Source organism: Myotis yumanensis, unplaced genomic scaffold (genome assembly GCF_028538775.1).
Source record: "Myotis yumanensis isolate MYYU_CA2020_CCGP unplaced genomic scaffold, mMyoYum1.0.hap1 SCAF_6, whole genome shotgun sequence".
Taxonomy (NCBI): domain Eukaryota; kingdom Metazoa; phylum Chordata; class Mammalia; order Chiroptera; family Vespertilionidae; genus Myotis; species Myotis yumanensis.
Genome location: NW_027223757.1, coordinates 19,420,882 through 19,442,541, shown reverse-complemented (window position 1 = coordinate 19,442,541; position 21,660 = coordinate 19,420,882). Strand labels below are relative to the sequence as shown.

At 37.7% G+C, this 21,660-nt stretch overlaps 1 protein-coding gene across 3 annotated transcripts in view; it reads left to right on the top strand.

The window, feature by feature from the left end:
* Positions 1 to 21,660, top strand: part of ARHGAP18 (Rho GTPase activating protein 18) — a 164,457-nt gene that overhangs the window by 100,706 nt on the left and 42,091 nt on the right. For all 3 annotated transcript variants that reach the window (XM_070417660.1, XM_070417659.1, XM_070417661.1), the window contains exons 2-5: positions 5,164 to 5,357; positions 8,736 to 8,971; positions 12,839 to 12,902; positions 17,446 to 17,624. In XM_070417660.1, the coding sequence (XP_070273761.1) occupies positions 5,164 to 5,357; positions 8,736 to 8,971; positions 12,839 to 12,902; positions 17,446 to 17,624 (673 nt within the window). The remainder of the gene's footprint in view (positions 1 to 5,163; positions 5,358 to 8,735; positions 8,972 to 12,838; positions 12,903 to 17,445; positions 17,625 to 21,660) is intronic.

The following is a 21,660-nucleotide window of genomic DNA, read 5'->3' as shown; positions in this document are numbered from 1 at the left end:
CATGTCAATAAATATGACTTTATTTAAAATATACTTGGTCCTTATGGTTGATGATAAGTCATGATCTGAATAAGAAAAAAAAATTTTCACATTAAAACCAGGACAAAACAAAACAACATCTTTTTCAGTCTTCATCTCCCAACCCAATAACTTCTTTTCCTGCATTGGAAATAAATGTAGGATGAGGAGCATGAAAGAAAGTATCTCTTTAAGAAAGGATCTTGTAGGAAAACAGACAAAACCAAGTCTTAGCATCAAAGTACTTCAAGAAAGCAGACTGTGGGTCACAGAAATGCCTCTGGCAGAGGCAGAACCAGGAGACAGACTGGCTGTGAAGTATAGCAACAGGCCTCTTGATAGAGTGGATACATACAAAAAGCAGGGGCTGGGCCAGATGGCTCAAAGAAATGTCATAGCTCCAAATAAATTCCTTGAGATGGTTGTATGAAGAGGTATGGATGACAAAGGAGCATTAAGGAAAATACACATTTTCAGATGCACTGGCCAAAAGGAGAAGCTTAGAGAGAACTTCTTCCTCTTATACTGGATGGATAAAAGCAAATGATAAAAGACGTTGGCAAGGCAGGGGTTTTCAATGACGTTTTTATTATTTCTCATTGTAGTATAAGTTAAATATGGATATAGCATTGGAATAAGTCCCAGTTTTGATGAAAGGCTGTAAAACGAAGCTAAAATAAACAAAGAAGTAGGTCAAGAGTCACTAGGAAAGCATGTCTGTTTCTTTCAGTAAGGCTTTCTGGAGTGTTGCCCACAGATTTAAAAAGTGCTTTTTAGAAGTGCATTAGGTGTTGTTTTTTGAGAACTCCTAGAGCAGCAGTTTTCAAAGTGTGGTCCAGGAACACCTTGGGGTCTCAAGACCCTTTCAGGGGTCTAGGAGATCAAAACGATTTTCATAGCGACACCAAGGCGTTATTGGCCCTTCTCACTCTCGTTCTCTCATAAGAATACAGTGGAGTTTGGCAGAGGCTACATGACATGCAATATGGCAAAAGATGGAATGCAGAAGCAGATGTGAAAATCCAGATGTCTTCTATTAAACCAGACGTTAAAGACAGTTTCAAAAATGTGAAACAATGCTACTCATCTCACTATATATATATTTTTGTATGGAATAATATAGATTTTTAAAAAAATGTTAAGATGTTTGTTATTAAATAAATTAGTATTTAATTTTTCCATTTTAATATCTAATAGTATACCTATCAATAGATGTAACTTATATAAGCCAAAGCTCTTTGGGGTTACTTTACATTTTTTAAGTGTGGAGTCCTTGTAAGGTTTAAGAATGGCTGTCCTGGAGGATAAGTAAATCTAAATTTTTTTTTCTTTCTTTTTTTTTTTTGTTGTTAAAGGGCCTGGCCACCAAGGGTAAGCACTGCAGAACCTTCTAGGCAGAGTTTCATTAAACATTTGCCAAGCACCTGCTCAGGGTTAGGGCAGTGGGGATGCAGCTGTGGACACAGGCCTGAGGAGTACAATCCTCCAGCCAAGGCTGAAGGAGGGCTGGGGTCCTCCAGAAAGCAAAACCCACCCAGGGACCCGAGCAGAGCAGGATGCCTCCTCTGAGCCGAAGCCAAAGGTCCCACGACTGAGCGCACACACTTTCCTGGCACATACTGTAACCTCCCAGGAGAAGGGACAAAGTGATAATACTGTGATGTGTTGGAATGCTAGTTGCACAAGATCATGACTCTTGCAGTTACCTAGGAATCAACTTTTTTTTAAGGACGGTGTCTAGTTTTGTCGGTAGTTGTCAAAGATGAGAAATGAGAGAATTTGAAGAGCGGCCATGGGATTAGCACATAGGATTCTGGAGGGGGAGTGAGGGAGATAGAATGTAGAACAATCTTTGGCCAGTAAGTCAGGTGGGGGTGATTGGTAGTTGCCCGAGGTACAGGCTGTGTTTCTTTGATTTCAGCACCATGTGTTGGCTTGGATCTTTTGGAAATATACAGTATTTCTGCTCTGTACTTCATTATGTGTAGCAGATTTTTTTTTATGTTCTTGAACCCAATTTGCAGAATGAACGTGGTATCATATTACACACTTCTAAACACAGAGGAGAGAAAACTAGTTAACTGTCCTCTTACCAGGACAATTTTAAGAAGGGCCAGACTTTTAGTCATTGCCCGCCTGGAGTTCAAAAGTAGAGTATATTCTGAAAAGAAAAGAAGTGACATGACATGTTTATTGATGAAAATAGTAATTAAAGAATGTTCAGTTACATTTTTAGAGAAAATATAAAATGCATGGCATGCTGACATGACCATGGAGGGTCGTCTTATCTCCTCCCTACTCTGCATCCTCTATTATTTAAAAAAAAAAAAAGGTTTTCTTGTAACATTTACCAATGATTAAAAAAAATCAATCTTTCCATGACTCAGTATCTTCTTCAGGTTTTCACAGCAAACCTATTCAGCTTTTGAATCTTATTAAAGTCCAAATATTGAGTGGATTCGTCAGCACTAAGTGATTAGATTTTTGCTTTGTGTCTGTTGTGAAAGCAGGGCTTGATATAGAAGGTGTATTTATGTAACAATGCTGTTGCCCAATGCTCTTGCATTTTTCTGCACATGCTATCTTAATGGAAATTTACTGGAAAGTTCTTGCCAGAATAAACACATTCTTTCAGGAATGAGACTTAATGTAGTTTAAGTTCAACTGCATCTCCTTCCTGTGAGCAGATAAACCAAATTATTTGGCATTAGTCATTATACCTCACACATTCCACAGTACTTGTAGTCTCCCATGTGCTAAGGGTTGTAGAAGATAGGAATAAGATAGACAATCTTTTTTAAAATATATATTTCTTTATTGTTTCAGAGAGGAAGGGAGGAGGAGAGAGAGATAGAAACATCAATGGTGTGAGAGAATCATTGATCGGTTGCCTCCTGCATGCACCCCACTAGAGATTGAGCCCGCAACCCAGGCATGTGCCCTTGGCCAGAATCGAACCTGGGAGCCTTCAGTCTGCAGGCTGATGCTCTATCCTCTGAGCCAAGCCAGGTAGGGCAAGGTAGACAATCTATGTTACAGTGAAAGATAAAACAAAAGCAAGGATAAGGTCCCTATTGGACATGAAATAAACCCAAAATTAATGTGGCAGACATTCTGTAAATTACCTTTAGCTACCTCGATAGAACAGAATTAAGGAATATGAGTGACGCATAAAGTTCAGCTGATGATCACAGAAATTTAAAAACAATTATTTGTTTTAAAGAGCATGAGAGAGCTTTCTCATTCACATTTTCATTCAAGAAGCAGTGTGAACGCTCAAATGAGAACAGTGACTTTATCGAGGCCACTTGGGTGAGAGAAGGGGAAGAGGCTGGGATACAGGGATGTAAACAGGACGGTTGGGGCAGGAAGGGAGGAAGTGGTCCTTGAATTAAGGGATGGGGGAGGCAAACAATGGACAATAGAGACTGGAGGAAAGAGATTCACAGAAAACATGCCCAGACTTCCTCCTGTTGGCCCTCGTCCTAACACTCATCCATCACCACCCTCCATGGCTTCTGAGCTGAGATTATAGTGATTGTTCATTAATGCAACCAGTGCATAATCACGGCAGAGAGAACCATCTCTCAAGGAATAAAACTAGACTATTAGTGTATTATATGTAAGTAGTCCGTTATAGTGCATTTATTTGCATCAATAGGCAATTAAATTCTTTGACTTTTTCTAAGAAACCGTTCAAATTTAATGGGTGTGTAGCTTTGATTAGAGTTTAGTGTCCCCTCTCTCCCTTATGTAGTATTAAATCTGACTATTTAAAATAATTATAGGAAAGGCCAGTTTAAATGTAAAACTGTTCACACTCTATTAAAGAATTTCATTTTATTGCATTTCTTTTTATTTTCTGTATGTGCAGTACGTAAAACCAGTCTAGCAAAGTATTGCTTCCTAACATCATCTTGGGAGATAAAAGAGCAATATGAAATTAGAATAACAAAACACCAGTTTACCAATTATTGTCCCCACTCAAATTGTACTTTTTAAAAATGATTGAATATAAAGGACAGGCACCATAAATGATAATTTTCCTCTTTTAAGTAATTAGGCTTTGTCCCTTTATCTCAATATAAGTAGTATGAAACAGGAATTTAAAATTTCTGTTATATGTGGGTTTTTATTATAAGGTCCTTTAATTAAATTTTAGTAGAAGGTGACATGTGAATTATAAAGAAAAATATAGTTAACTTAAAGTCATAAAAATACCTTTACTTATTCAATTTATCCTTTTCTCCATAGATGATATTTGAAATAAATGTTTAAGTGGTAATCCTAGATATTCTTCAGAATCGCCCATAAGTTAATTTTTCCAAAAAATGAAGTTTTACCACTTTAAAAAATACATATCAGTAATGGGTACAAAAAAGTTGCTTTCTAGCCCAGCCAGTGTGGTTCAGTTATTGGGCATTGACCTAGGAACCAGGAGGTCATGGTTCAATTCCTGGTCAGGGCACATGCCCGGGTTTCTGGCTCAATCCCCAATAGGATTGAGTGTGCAGGAGGCAGGGGATCAATGATTCTCTCTCATAATTGATGTTTCTATCTCTCTGTCTCTGAAATCAATAAAACCATATTTTTTAAAAAAGGTTGCTTTCTATAGAAAAATGAACTTAACATGTCATTCTTCTATTTATGTTTTGGTTCCAAAGTAAAATGTAAATTCAAATAGTACCCAGTTAATTGATTTCAGATATTTGCTACATAAAGGTGGGCCAAGTTTGGTTAACAGATATAAATGATAAACATGAAATATTGTGTACAAATTCAATTCCAATTTAATTAACTAATAGCCTCTAGTAAATATTTAACCTGTTGTTTTCTAAGAACAAAGTTTCAGGTATAAAGAAGTCAAAATAATTTAAGTGAAATGGAAATGAAAAAAATGATTTCTCACATTGCTATTTGTTCTTCACCATACTTTTTTGGGAGGTAAAGAATGAAACAGTTCCTTCTACAAGCATATTATAATTAGTAGCATCTCACGATAAATAGTTTCAAAATATATATCTCCGATTTAATTAAGGAGAATTTAAGGAGTTTCCAAATTTTCAGTGCAGTGCTATGGTATTTTAGAAACTGTACTACTTCCTCATGCACTAAAATGAACCATGTTTTCTTTTGAATTTATAGTCGCAGATATGGCCAGTACACCATGAACCAAGAAACCACGAAAGCGAAGGAGAAGCCTCCATTTGATCGATCGAATTCCCAGGATTCTGTGGATGAACTGTCTATGGAGGACTATTGGAATGAAATAGACAATATCAAGAAATCTAGTGAGAACAGACAAGAGCAAGAGGTGGTGGTTGTCAAAGAGCCTGATGGTAATAACAAACTAAATAAAACTTTTTTGGTTTGTGTATGCATTTATGGGAGAATACATGGGAAGGAAGGGGAGGACAACAATAAAAAATTAAAGAGAGGGCAACCCAAGAAACATAATGCAGGTTGCCTTTCCACTTGAGAATTACCATCTGTGACAGATTTGTGGATGCAGCTGCCAAATGCAAGTGGCATCAGTAAATTCCTTTCGGCTTATAAGGCCACAATCTTGTTGGCTGAGCTCACTGTGTCATAGAATTTTAACGTTAGACTTGATCTCTGGAATCATCTAACCTCCCTTTGAATTCCTTCTGTGGTATCCTAGCCAAATGGTCACATGGCTTGTAGTGAGGGTAGATGCTCACGGAAAGCTCACTGCTTTGCAGTGGTATTGCTTTCCTCCCGTCAGTCAGCTTGAGTTGTTTTGATGTTCTCTATTTCATTGATTACAATCTGCTATACTCCCTTTGCCTCACAGGCTGTAGTTTTGCTTTTTTGGGAGAGTAGAACAAGTCTATTCTATTTTTACATGATAGCCTTTCCAATGTTGGAAGATAGCTATTTTGTTGCTCACCACGTCCTTTCTAGAGGGAAAAGAGATTCACATGAATTATTCCTTGTGGGTCTATCTTAGTCCTGATCATCTTACCTTTCAAAGTATAGTGCCCCAGATTTGATGCAGTGCCATAGGTTTAGCCAGCTAAACTAAGAGCATAGATTTGGACAGGGGAAGATGGAATTAGCATTGTTTGTTTGTTTGTTTTTTAGCCTCTGTATTTGTTTCTTTTTCATATTTGATCCATAATTTCTCTCAAGTCTCTTTCCAGCCATATTTCCCACAGTCTCCATTACTACACTTGATATTCTGAAAGAAACATGTAAAACTTTACTCCCCTCACTTAAGTTTCACACTATTTTTAGAAATATGTTTTTATTCACTTTATAGCAAGAAGAAGAGAGAGGGAGAGAAAGAAAAATCCATGTGAGAAACATCAATTGGTTGCCTCGGTATGCACCCCCATAGGGGACCGAACTGGCAACCTGGGCATGTGCCCTGACTGGGAATCGAACCTGCGACCTTTTGGTGCAAGGGACACCGAGACATCATACTACGTCTTTTAATCTTTTAAATTCAAGCAGTCATTACGTTTTAATGTCCAATTTTGACATCTATTATATAGAAGTTTTTTTTCTATGCCTTGGGCCATCCATAAGTTTGTAAGTACCTATGCCTTTGGTATATAAGTTGATATAAATGCCAAAAAAGTAAGAGCCACAGTCAGTGCCTTATGACCTACTAATAGTGATCTTCTTTTCAATGGAAGACTTTTTAACTAAATGACTAAGTATTGATTTGTTTACAGAGAAATCTACCTTAACAGGTTTTCTCCTTTGTTATAATATTGCTTGAAAAATTTACCAATAATATTTTTAAAAGAAAAATTGGAGACTTTTCTTTAAATTTCTTAGATTTGTAAAAGAAAATTATAATCCATTCATTCTTTTGTTTGGGTTTTCTTTCATTTTTTTTTCTCACTTTACCAGCAAAGTCAGACTTATTTGTGATAACAGTATCTCAACCTTTCTGACCTGCTGAATAAGGAGAAAACATTCTACAGGAAACAGCATTCAGGCCTGATACATTCCCATGGGTCATTAGCTATTTAACAATTTTTTTTTACAGTGAGAGAATTCTTTTTTAAACTTTATCTTTATTATTAAAAGTATTACAAATGTCCCCTTTCTTCCTCCCATTGACCTCCTCTACCCGGCCTCCAGCCCCCGCCCCCCCATACACCCCACAGGCCTTCACTGCAGTATTGTTTGTGTCTATGGGTTATGCATATATGAATATACATTTTTGATGAATCTCTTCCCGTCCACTCCCTCCCTGCCTCCCTCTGAAATTCATCAGTCTGTTCCATACTTCCATGTCTCTGGATCTATTTTGTTCATCAGTTTATTTTGTTCCTTAGATTCCACATCTTTTTCCAAGATGAAAATAAACTCACAGATTGTTGTTCATTATGTGATTAACAAGAAAAACTAGGAATGCTTTTACATGCCCGTACCTTTTCTTTGACTTTAAATTGAGTTTTACCTCTACTTTTTAGTGGAACAAATGATTCAGTATTGTAATATTGTTTATCATGGCAGTATCAGCTTTTCCCCTGGCAATTCGGTTTTATACACCTTCCTGAGTTCTACTTTAACAGCATTAATAATAACGGCTGACTTTATGTCAGTAGTAAAGAGTTTTTGTTGCTGGGCATGCAAAATGCCTGGCATTACATTATGTTTCTTGAAGCCAAGGTTATTAATACTTGATTTCTACCCTCAAGGAGTTTACATAGTGTAGAAGGATAGACAGGCGAAACTAGTCAGTGCTACATCATGTGATATAAGCTATAATGGAGCCCTGCAAAGCTCGTCCCATATAACATTCTCACGTTTGCTTAGGAGGCAGCCAGGACAGCTGTGCTGTAGGTTACAGATGAGAAAACGAAGTCAGCGTGAGGCTAAATGACTGGTCCAAAGTGATGTGGCTACTGAGGTGCAGACATAGGTATGGATACAGGTTTTTTTTGTGTCCCAAGCGGTCAGTCTTTCACTTTCCTCTATACACTTCGTGTTTGGTGTGAATCTGTTCTGTTTTTCTGTCATTTTTATTAGCTCTCAGACAATATTTGTGTTACTGTTTACATCCTGCTTTTAGTGGTTTAAGTTGATCTAGTTATGTAATTTGTTGCCTATAAGGTATTTTTGTTTGTTTTTTTCTTCTTAAAATAGTGTGCTTTTTTTAAAAAAAAAATTTGTAGAAAACACGAATCTGATGTGCTGACTAGGGGAATTAAAATTTTAATTTGAAATGGATTGGTCCCTGATGTCCAGATGCTCTTTACTTCTTCGTCACACTCCCTGTCAGCTACAGTGAACAGAGAAAACAAACCTTCCCATCAATTAGCATTGACCTCGGGGGTGGTGCTGAATTTAAGCCAAGAAGCAGGGCTTTAATGGATATCCCCAGTATTGACTTCCTTCTATACCTTGATGGAAATAAGTTATATTTTCATTGCTTGCTCCTCTCTGGAAAAGGAACAGTATTATCTTCCCATAGTTAATCTGCAGAGAAGTTATGGAGGTTAATTACATGTGAAGCCATTTAAATTTTTTAATTGAGTATGTATGAAATGGATCTAAAACTTGATATCTTTGTAGCTGGAGTCTATGGCAGTTGTCCAAGTTTCAGATAATGATTATTAGCACTGTGGTTCGGTTGCAATAGAATAGTTTCAGTAAGAGTTTTTTTTTAAGCTTAAAAAAAAGTACAAGTTCTCATATTTTGGGATCATAAATATCATTTTTCTCTACTGTCTCAGAGGGCGAGCTGGAAGAAGAGTGGCTGAAGGAGGCTGGTTTGTCTAATCTCTTTGGAGAGTCTGCTGGAGATTCCCAAGAAAGCATGGTGTTTCTATCAACATTAACCCGGACCCAGGCAGCAGCTGTTCAGAAACGGGTAGAGACGGTCTCCCAGACCTTAAGGAAAAAGAACAAACAGTACCACATTCCTGACGTCAGAGACATATTTGCTCAACAGGCAGAGTCCAAGGAAAAAGTAGGTGGTGTTGGTTTTTTGTTGTTGTTTTGTTTTTATGTTAAAGCAAAGGAATAACTGCTTAGAATCAACTAGACCGATCCAGTTTAATTTAAATCATGGAAAACAGAATGCGCACATTACATGCCAGGCACGGGAGCTCTGTGTTGGCAGGGATCATGAGGGACTTGATCCCTGTCCTTCTTCTAGGAGTGAATGCTGATGGGACAGAAAATTAAACAAGTTACTATTCGGTCTAATCATCCTTGATGCGAGGTGTCCTTGGAGCATTAGGAGTGGCCCTACACCCCCGCCCTACACCAGGCAACTTGACTACTAATTGTTACTTACAGAGAAGTAGGAGGTAGGCAGCGGATTCTCCCTTATCTGTTAACTCTTGTAAGAATGTTTGCTCTGTCCTAGACTCATTTGATGATGACTGGAAGTGAGGCGTGAGGTAGCTAACTGTAGTGGAATTAGAAAGCGGGGACCCCGAAACATGAAATAACTTCCCTTTTGTAGCTAGCCCTTTGCACGGTGCCCAGCACATGGAAGATTTGATTAAAAATTTGTCAAGGTGATGAATTAATTGCTGGAAGCTGTTGGAGTCTAGTAGAAGCTGTGGGACTCGTGAATGAAAAGATGTCAGGGAAGACATGGTAAAGTAGGAGACCTATATTGCTTAGAGCAGTGCTACGCAAAACAGCCAGTTGGTGGACTATGTAGAAAATAATATCTGTTCTTTCATCAGGAAAGTCTTAGTACCCGCTTCTCCCTCCTTCCCCCCCCACACCCCCCTCCAAAAAAAAGTCACTGAACTAAATGATGCCTATTCTCAATGACACTGAATCGCTCCGGCCTAGAAAACCCAGTGGTGCGGTTGGAATGAGCGCAAACAAAAGGCATTGTGAACAATGATTGCAGTGATAATAATAGCAACAATAATTGCTGCCACTACCAAACACGCACTGTGCTGACTCCTTTCCTTGCCTTAAACTAATTTATCCTTACAGCTGTCTTTTGGATAAATTTATCGTTTTCCTTCTACGGCTGAGGCTCATAAACTTTAAGTAACTTGCTCAATGTCCCGGAGATAGTAAACCCAAATTTATTTGACTCTAGTATGTGTTTTTAACCACTATACCTCCTGTTATATTTGGATTTCCATACATACTTCTGATAGTAAGTAATCAGAACCTGAGACTGTTTACACTATAAATAAAAATTAACAAAAATTTCTGATTCTTGATAGACATGAGGGGATGAAAAGGCTTATATTTAAGGTAGTTTTCTGTCATGTAGAGGTTTTTTGCTTTTGGTAGACATTTCATTCTTCTAAGAAATCTTTGACAGCTGCAAATTTCTTCTCCATTTACATGGTCAATTGTGAATCAAATCCAGTCCTTTTTTATTAAAAAAATACTTTTATTGATATCAGAGAGGTGGGGAGAAGGAGAGATAGAAACATCAATGACGAGACAGAACCATTGACCAGCTGCCTCCTCCTGCATGCCCCACACTGGGGATGGAGCCCACAACCAGGCATGTGTCCTGTCTGGGAACCAAACCCTGATCTCCTGGCTCATAGGTCGACGCTCAACCACTGAGCCACGCCAGCCGGGCAAATCCAGTCCACTTTACAGTTTTGGGGTTACTGGATTGTTCCAGGCAGGAGTCTTGGGGCTGAGGGAGTCAAGCACTTGCTTATCCCCCACTGGTTATTTGGGGCATCCACTGGAATTGAACAACGTAACTAGGTTTCCAGCTCTTAGAAAAATAAATGGTAAGGAACTATAGTATCACCAACAAAAGTAAGAGGAAGTCAAAGCGAGGAGGGGACAGAGAGCTGAGCCTGAGCAAAATACATACTGTGGGATTCATGCCAGTTTCCAAGAGGCTGTTGCTACCCAGTGCTAGACGCAGGATTTTTAAAAAAATATATTTTTATTGTTTTCAGAGAGGAAGGAAGAGGGAGAGAGATAGAAACATCCATGATGAGAAAGAATCATGGATCGGCTGCCTCCTGCAAGTCCCCCACTGGGGATCAAGCCCACAACCTGAGCATGTGCCCTTGACCGGAATTGAACCTGGGTCCTTTTAGTTTGCAGGCCGACGCTCTATCCACTGAGCCAAATTGGCTAGGGCAGAAGCAGGATTTTTCAGCAAATCCCTGGTAATGCCTAAATGACATGTTTTGAGTTCAAGGTAATTGGTAGATTGTATCATCTGAGGGAGTCATGTAATTTAAAATAACATTAACTTGCTTACACGGCATGTCTTTAATTGAAACTGCCGCCCATTAGAACCATATCCTCCTCCCCTCAAGCAAACGTGAGCCAGCCATCTTCACCTCGGTCCCTCTGTTCTCAAATAAGTCCATGTTCAGCTCTTCCATTTTAAATGCTTCCTCATGAAGCCCTTGCTGACACCAGGAAACATAATACAGAAATGAGTACCATCTGCACTGTCATCTTCAATTGCTGAGGAAAACAATTCCGACCACATGCTCTAAAATGTGTGTTCGTATGTACGATTAGGATCACTCACTGTGTTCACTGTGCTGTGGAGGGCTTGTGGACGGAGGGAGGGGGGTGGTATTGCCCAGTCCTGCGGGGACCTGGAGTGGGCCATGACCCCGTCCCACGTCTGGGATTTGGTAGTTGCCATACACTCTCCTGGGTGCCCCGGCCTCTAAGTCCTGCAGGAACGGTCTCAATGCACCTGAACCAGTGCGTTTCTAGACTCTTCTTTAGCCTGTAGGAAGGGAGGCTCCTTGGCTCACAGCTTGAGGAGAAATGTATGGTGAGGGTGACCCCAAAGGCCACCTTCTTTTGTGTAGAGATGAAAATCCGATCGAATGATTATTTTAAAAATAATTCATTCAATTAGACATCTGTGTGTGATTGATGGACCCCTCTTCCTGATTCTGAGCTCCTTCTGGAGCCGCCGTGGCCACACTCACTGGTGAGGAGGGTCAGCAGGTTTGACTGTGTCGTAAGCCCTTGGAGGGCTGCATTCCTCAGATATCACTGCCCCAACCCCTTACAAAAAGGGGTTCCTGTGAATATCTGTGCTCTTAATACCCATTTGGTAATTTAGTTTTAATTTACCTCACATTTATTGCTAGCTCTTTATAAATTAGAAGATTTCTATTTTATTACCCACCTGTCACCTTGTAATTTTGTTTCATAATAATAGCCTTATTGAGATATAGTGCACATCCCATCCCATCCATCCATTTACTAGTGAAGTCTACAATTCAGTGCTTTTTAGTATGTTCACATATTTGCAGCCATCACCACCATCAATTTTAGTACATTTCCATCATTCCCCAAAGAAAGCCTAGAACCTTTAGCAGTCTTTCCTTATATTTCCCTCTTTGCCCCTAGGCAACCACTTATCTGTTTTCTGTCTCTCTGGTTTACTTTTTCTGGATATTTCATAGAAATGGAATCATATAATATATGGCCTTTATGGCTGGTAGCTTTCACAGTGTTTTCAAGGTTCATCTATGCTGTAGCGTGCATCAGTACTCCATCGAATAATATCCCATCGTGTGGATAGACCATTTCGTTTGTGTACTCATCAACTGATGGATATCACTGGCTTTTTGATTTGTTTGTCTTTTCCCCTCAACTAAACAATGGCCTCCTTGATAGCAAGGACATTCTTGATATTCCTCATGTTCCCTATGTTCCTTAGTATTGTGTCTTACAAGTTGTGGGTAATCGAATATTTATTGATTATAACCATAGTACATTTTTCCCTGTGATTGCTATAATTCTGAATACATTTCTTATTTCTAAAGGTTAGTAATGGAATTATTTACAATACCAGTTTTCTGGTTGTGAGTTGGAGATGACTAAATGGCCCATTTTCTATCTTTAGGCTCCAGATGGCACTGAATCACAGTCAGCCAGAACAAATGAAAACAAATACCAAGGAAAAGATGGTATGTTGGACCTGTTCGCTTGTATTTTCCCATTTATTAGTATAACAAACAGAGACAGCCTTTTAAAACATTCACTTCCAGTTCTAGTAAGAAAATTTTAGTAAAGTAGTGATATAAAGTACCCAAGTAGTTAGTTACAGAAGGCTGAGCACATAGTGAGCCTTTGATGCTGATGGTGATGCTGATTGGTTAATGTTTGTGTGTTTATCTCTCCTAACATCTCCATACTTAGTCACTTTCCCTGAAAGCTTACCATGTGCCAGGTACTGTATGGAGATGTTTACCTAATTTAATACACCCAAGAACTCTATGCAGTGGGTATTGTTTTTAACCCATTTTACAGGTGAGAGAACTGGTAAAGTCACTTTCCCAAAGCTATACAGCTAACAGGTGGAGCAGTGAATTTGAAGCCTTGTTTTCAAATCATAAGTTCGTAATTCATGGATGGACTACTTTTCAGAAAGTTTAGAGAATATTTAAAAAATATTTAAGATATTTTGGATAATTGATTATAATTCTCCTTTATACTTTTCCTCTTTTATATCTGTTATTTGAAAAGTGGATTAGAAATTCAAGGAATGGATGAAAATGAATATTAAGACTTTATCAGTACTTATCAAGAAAGAATTTATAGCTATTTCATTTATTTGCAAAAAAAAGGAAAAATGTTCTAAATTAAAGCAATGGACTTAAGCTTAAAAATTTGATTTTTAATGTGTTGTTATTTAAAAACTTAACAAAGGTGGTCTGTGGCTGCGGATTCTAACTCGGGGCTTGATCTTTTCTTTCGTTTATGTTCTTAAGACCTGGGACCTGAAATGTTCATGCCATTAGTAGTGTTGTGTTTGGATTGGAAATAGTTGGGCAGGAGTATCAGGTAGACTGTGGAAGACTGGGAAGGGTTCCCAAATGTCCTGTAAAAATCAGGAGTTAGTCCAAGATTATATGAGGCATTTTGAAATCTTGGAGCATCCAGTGTCTGTATTTTTTCATTCTTCCATACTTTTCTGAGAACTCTTCTGCACCCCTGTCTCTCTCTCTCTCTCTCTCTCTCTCTCTCTCTCTCTCTCACACACACACACACACACACACACATATCTGTATATATGTAAATGTGTGTATGCACACAAACATGTCTTTATATTTATATCTATAAAAACACTTGCTTTTACTGTTGTGTGGAGGTTTCTTTAGTTGCATGTGTTTCGTTTTTTTTGTTTTGTTTTGATCAGATTGAATTACTAGATGTTTCCCCAAGTCTACATACCAGCAAACATTGAAATGGCAAACAAACTGGAATCCCCAGTGCTGGCTGGCTAGAGAGCTTGGTCATGAAGAGAGACAGATGAACCTTTGTGCCAATGTCAATATGCTTTAGGCTTTGGGCAACAGTGACTGGCGATCGCTAAATGAACACTGAGGAAAATATTGTCTTTTCTTGATGTTTTCCTCCCTTGCCAGAGATGGTGATGTAGGCTATGTACACAGAAGTCCTGGAGGCCAGGTTCATTATAGGAGCACTTTCCAGCCTGGCTTGCAGCAGGCGGGTGAAGTGTGGCAAACTTGCTGCCTGATTTACATCTGCTTTTGCTGGAATGTGATGAAGTGGGCAGAGAGCCTCCAATCAGGATAATAAGAGACCGGGTGCAATGCCATCCAAGTCACTGAGTATTTACTACTGCACCTGTTCTGGGCAGTGCCATGCTCCTTCGCTAGCCAGTGCATTAGCCAGTGTTATGCAAACATTGAAAGGTTCTAGATGAAATGCATGGAAAATATTGCCTAGAGTTTGAACCTGGAGCTCTTTCTGCTTGAAATCTGCAGGCGTGTATGACACAGTCTATTGTAAATGTTTTTGCTACACTTGGGCTTTTATAAAAACATGTTCAATCAAAGATACTTATTCTAAATGAGAAAGTTATAAAGTGGTAATGTTGCAAGGGTTGTCACATTTCAAATTAATCTACTGCTAAGTATCAATCTGAACATCACATCAAATTATACAACTCTATGTATATGAAAGACCCAGTGTTTAATACATGCATTTAGATATATTCATAATGCCCTAATAATTTTTAAACTTTCATATTAATATGTAGATTTTCTTATTTTCATTTTTTTATTTCCATAGAGGAAGGTAAATTCTTTTTAAAAATAAAGGCACTTGGGATATTTTGGACAATTAAAAAACTTCAAGGAGTTTTGTAAAATGTTTGTAACCCAGTGCAATTGACCACTTCAAAGCCAAAGGAGAATAGGTTAAAGAAATTATAGTATTTACACTGAGGACTTTAAGAGCCAGAGGTTTATCTCAGCATTCTCTTAGTTAAAAAAAAAAAAAAAAAATTATTGATTTCAGAGAGGAAGAGAGGGAGGGAGGGAGAGAGAGAGAGAGAGAGAGAGAGAGAGAATGATGATGATGAGAGAGAATCACTGATTGGCTGCCTCCAGCATGCCCCACACTGGGGATCGAGCTCACAACCCCAGCATGTGCCATGACTGTGATCTCCTGGTTCATAGATCAATGCTCAACCACTGAGCCATGCTGGCCAGGCTTAACTTTTCTTTTTGAGAATAGATAATTGATTCATAGATACTTTTGTCAACCAATTAATTATTCATTTCTTGTAGCGGCATCCTTACATTACCCCTGCAACTATTTTTCCTACTATCTTCCCTATATTGATTTACCATTTTAACCTTTATGCTTTTATGTATGGATTTTTTTTGCCATGTTTTAGAGGAAATTTATGTTTTAACTGTATTATAACTTAATTATAAAATTTCTACTCAGTTTTGAATTCGGTACAGGCGATTTCATGGTTGGGAGGCGGTATTTATTGTAACTCTGACCTGGGGGTATTGAAGAGAAAAGGGAATAGTTTTAAAATTCTTGCCCATAAACGTCACATTCTGGAAAGGCAGCTTCTAATTTAAGAAAATGGCTAATCTTTTTCCTCTTAAAATGGTTTCCTAAGAAACCAACCTATATAGTCACAGCAAAACATAAAGCAGTCTAAACCAGTGGGGAAATAAAATTGGGCTTTGACATTTAACTCATTTTAGAAATTAATTAAATGAAGATCCGGTTATTCAAATAAAAAAAAAAAATTGTCACAGGCTATTGAAAAGCATAAAATGTGGCATAGATGACAGCAGATAAATACTATCATGGAGCTTCACGTTTATTCTTATTTTTGGAATTGATATAGGTAAATGTTTAGTTACTTTCTTAGCTGTGAGAGGCCACCTGGACCAGGTATATAATTGTGGGACCCAGTGCAAACTGAAAATGAAGGGCTTCTTGTTCAAATTTCAAGAGCAAAAGCATCAATCCCAGCGCAGGGCCCTTCTGTGTGAGGGCTCAGGTCACATGACCATGAAGCCAGCCAGCTTGTCGAGTGGGAGTGAATCAGACTAGATGTACATTTATTCTTCATTTTCTTTTGAGTAAAACAATTTTTTAAAAAAATTTAAAGACTATAAATATATTTTTCTGAAGGTAGAATACTTTTAATAAAATGCACATATGACATATTTATTATGTTTTAACTTTAACTTTTATCACCTTGTTATATTAGTATGTAATATGTAAATGTACTGTGTAAGTTTGTTTTGTCATTCAGTTCTGCTCCCCATGAATTAAAGGTCTGCAATGAGAAAATAAAAGCAATCCTGTCATTGGTTCTAGGGTTTTTACAATGTGAGTTGCATTAAAACCAAAAACTTACAAAATAGTAAAATTTAGAAATGTTTTCTCCAAAGTTTAAAGCTGGTGTTTTCAGCAAAGAGGCTTTAAAATATATTTTTTTCCCTGTAGAATTAACAGCAAACAAACAAAAATGTTAAGCTTATTATACTTTGCAATGTTGTTGTAAATGTCTGAAGTTATTTGACTAGGTTTATAGTTGTAGGACCTTTTAGTCTTTCATAGAATCAGATGCAAAAACCTATTGATTCCTGTACCAGGAGCCTCTAGGCCTGACTCCCACAGTGATAAGCTTTTGGCAGTATTTATTGTTTTTAAATTTTTACTATGATAGATAGATAACATTCCAGAATGAAAAAATGCAGGGCGTGGAAGTGGTCTTATTCCAGGAATCTGTTCTACTGTGAGGAAATTAAATAGCATCTTGCTAGTTCTAAGACAAATTACAACTAACGTAAATAAAACAATGATGAAGTCCATTCAATTTTTGTGAGGTTTTTCATTCAGAATTTGAGATTGTCCAGCAATGTTTTGGAGGTGAACTCAGGCTACAAATTGGCACTTCAAAGAAAGATTTCTCAACTGAACTGTGAATTTCTGGCCACCCCATTTCTCCTTTTACCCGCCCCCCCCAAACCCCCCATCCTCCCTGCCCACACACACCATTGGTAGGATTCTTGAGTATACTTTTTAGTATTAAAATAGCCATTAATTATTGCCTGTAGTAAATTGTACTTTTCCCAAAGGTTTTTATATAGTCAATGTATTAGAAGTAAAAAATCAATCAATCAATACATAAAGCATATGATTTGGGTCTTTTGTTTTTACCCCCAGACCAGGCATCTAGCCTAGTTGTTGGTGAAAAGAAGCTGATGCCACTGGTGCCTGAGGAGGCACCTGCCTCTGAAACAGATATCAACCTGGAGGTGTCATTTGCAGAGCAAGCTGTCAATCAGAAAGAGAGCTCCAAGGATAGGACCCAGAAGAGCAAAGGCAACGATGTGCCGTTACTTGTACGTATACACTATTCAGATGTCACTAAACAGAGTTTGTTTTTAATTAGCGTTTTATTTTGAAAATTTCAAGCCTATAGAAAAGTTGCAAGAATGGTATAGCAAATACCCAAACAGCCTTCAAGTAGATTCATTCAACAGTTAACATTTTATAACCTTGGCTTTCTCTCTTTCTGCATCTTCCTAGGTATTGGTTGTTTTTATCTGATAAGATAAACACTAACTTTTTTAAAGCTTAACAAAACACAATTTCAAAATACTTAAGAAATTGAATGATGAAACAAAATTATAAAATTTTCCTAATTATCACATTTCCATTTTCCTTAATAGTTTCTCCCTTCCCCACCCCCATCTGGATTTAAACAAAGGTTATATGTTGCACTTGGTGCCATTTTGTGTGTGTGTGTGTGTGTGTGTGCGTGCGCACTTTAATCTAAATCAGGTGACCTGTTTTTTGTTTTAATATTTTTGAAGAGCCCAAGTCAGATTTCTGATTTTTGTCTGGTTTTTTTTTTTTTTAATGACTAAATTCTGTTTAAACATTTTTGACTACACTTCTGCTTCGATGATGTTTATGCCTCCTATTGCATCATCACAAGGGCATGATGTTAGATGGTTCCTTTATTGGGGATGGAAGATAACTTTGCCTATGTGCAGTCAATATTAATGTATGGTCCTTGAGACTGTGTGAATATCCTATTTGTCAGTGATAAGCTATCCCCCAGAGGTCTCACCATACGTTTGTCATCCTTGCCTGAGACAATAACAAAACTGGTGTTTGAGAAACACTCATTTTCTGATTCTGTGACAATTCTACATTGATTGGCTGGCAATGTACAATAATAATTGGTCTCTTTTTTTTCTTTTTGTTATTGAATATCACTATGGGCTGAAGGTTCCCCGTATTTATTCAGTGTTTTATAAATCACTACATTTCTTTGCTGTCCAAATTTACCCAACTTTGACCAATAGGAGCCCTTTGAGCTGGTTCCTATGTCATTTTAACCTGCCCTCATCATTCATTTATGACTTTCTTTCTTGTATAAGATGTCCCAGGCGCACCCTGTAGTATTCTCCCCTCAGAGTTGACAGAATCCATTTCTTCAAGGAGGACTGGTTCCTTTTATTGATAGATTGTATTTCAAAACCAAGCTGCAGGTACTGAGTGTTCACAATGCTACTGACTGCCTTAGTTTTTTAAGTATTTATTTTGTAAAATTTCCCATATGCAAACATTAAAAGGAATAGTGTGGTGAACCCCCGCATACTCATCACCTACCCTGACATTTATTAACACATGGCTAGTCCTGCCCTATCCATACCCATAATCAGTTTCCTATTTTCTATTATTTTGAAACACATCTCTGAATTATATTTGTTTTCTATAAATATTTCAGTATTTATTTTTAAATGCTAAAGAGGGGTTTTTAGAACATATTCATATTACCATTATTTTATCTAAAAATGCTAACAATACTGGATTTCAAATACTCTTCAGATTTCAAATTGTATCACAAATTTTATAATGTTTTTACAGTTTGTTTGAATTAGGATTTAAATAAGGTTTATGCATTGCAGTTGGTTGATATATCATTTAAGACTTTTTAACTCTCTCCCTCCCTTTCCTTCTCTCTCCTTTGTCTCTCTGTCTCTCTATCCTTCACTTTCTTCCTCTCTCCCTTCTTTCATTACATTCCCTCTTATTCCCTATTCTTTCTTTTCTCCTCCCTCTCTCTTCTTTGAAATTTCTTCCTTATAGAAATGTAGTTATTAAGTCATAGAGAAGTGCCCCCTCTGACTAATTTTATTTCCATGTTTTTCTGTTTCTTGTTATTTGGTTGTCTCTAGATTTATCATATTTAGGTTCATTTTTTTGTATGGGAACTATTTCAAGTGTGACTATATCAAGAGACACACAATGTCTGGTTGTCTTCCCCTTTTTGTAAAATAGCAGCTCTTTCTGATGAATGCTTGGATCTATTAGCTTATTAACAGTTCCAGGATGATGTTCTAACTTCTTTTTAAAATTTATTAATTGGAATAAATCTTTTAAGGAAGACATTCTTAAAGTGGTTGCTTCCTTTTCTTTACCAGTTTTCCATTTTGTTTCGTAGCATCTTTCACTAGTGACTAATTAGTGTTGTTTTCTTTTAATTTTCTTGTAAAAATCGCATCTTAACTCATGGATTTAGACATATGACATGATGTTAGAAAAAATTTCCCATCTTTTTCTGGCATATTTTATGCTGCAGACCTAAAATTATCTGTTTCAAGAAGCGTTTGTTTCGTTTAGCAGAAATAAACTTTTATGACTGATTGAGACACCAGGAGTACGCCTGACTCTGGGTGGTTATTGCTTACAGCCTTTTCAGAGGGCAGAGTGTAGCTGTGGCTTCTCTTTTCCAGGCTGAGAATAGTGGTTCTTAGGATGCATCAGATAATCTGATTAGAGTATCACATAATTACTTGTTTATTTTATCCACCATTAATCACAGCATTCTCAGCTAACAATACCAACACCACCAACAATAATATGGTTACCAGAAAAGGGTTTACATTTGTTTTTTTCTTTAGCTGTTTGTATCCTTGGGGGTATATCTTAAAAGGAATGCAACCATAAAATTACTGTTTTAGCTTGCTTAGGTTATTCTCCATGTGGTTAAATCACCAACTGCATACCTGGTTGGGTTGATTGGTTTCATTTTATTTTTAATTTTTAAGCATAGATTTTTTTTTGAAATTGATTTTGTTTTATAAGCATGTAAAATATTTACATGGTCCAAAAGTCAAATGTAAAACCAAGGTGTATTAAAAGTCTGGCTTCTATCCTTGAGCCATCACTCTGTTCTCTCCCTCTCCTCACAGGTAAATTTCTTATTTTAATTTTATGGTTTATCCTTCTGTTCTTAGATAAATGGTACCTCACTATACACACTTTTCTCCATCTTGAGGGTTTTTTTGTTTGTTTGTTTGATTTTAATTGGTGGTATATTTTGGAGATTACTCCACAGTAGTATAGAACAATATTTCTCGTTCCTTTTTATAGATTTCCTGCATGGGTAGGGTTCCTAGGCCTGGCCAGTGATCAAGGCTGAGCTGTAAGGCGACAAGTGGGGTGATTGGGGCCCCTGCTTGCATCCACCTTGGCCTGGCGCCACTTGCTCACCTGCTCCACCATCCCACTGTGGTCCCTTTCTCGTCAGGGCCCATCCGGGCCAGCAGAGCCTCCACTGCCGCCTGCTGCCAGCGCCCCATCACCAACGCCCACTGTGTTCCGCATCACCCCCTGGTGGTCAGCACATGTCTACCTCTCGGTCGGTTGAACTCGCACCCGTGGGGACAATTTGCATATTAGCCTTTTATTATATAGGATTGTACTCATTGAGAGAATATATTATAGTTATAATTTATTCAACCAGTTTCCTAATGGTGGGCATCTGGGTTGTTTCCAGGCTTTATCATATATTTTTAAGAATTGATATGCCTAGGGGGAAAAGTAAAGGAGTACGCATCATTTGTCCTGAAGAGATGATCCACACTCCCAGGCTATTCTTAGCAGAAGCACCTTTTAAAAGTGACAGTCTTCATCTCAACAGATGGGAAGGGTTTAAAGTGACAGATAATAGAGTCTAATTAAACAAAATGAAGACATTGTTGATTTTTATGTTGTCGATTCAAATAATGGAATAAAATAAATTAATTTCTACTTGATAGATGTAAAAACAAAACTTCCTCTCTCATTTTAGCCTCCAATTTAATTAATTGATTTGTGCTCCCAGACCTTCTTGATTTTATTCATGTGGAGCCCCAAGCTTAAACTGACCTTCCCATTTTTACCACTCTGCTGTTCCATGCTTACCAAGGAAGCCTTAGCCAGTCCGTTAGGGTCTAGCCCAGCATTTGACTTTACTGTTAAAAGTCTTTTCTGACTGAACTTACATTAGATAAAATATATAAAATCATCCTTGAAATTGTTAGATGCCATGTTTTTGATAATTATTTCTGATCGATCATGTGTGTACTTATGCATCTGTTC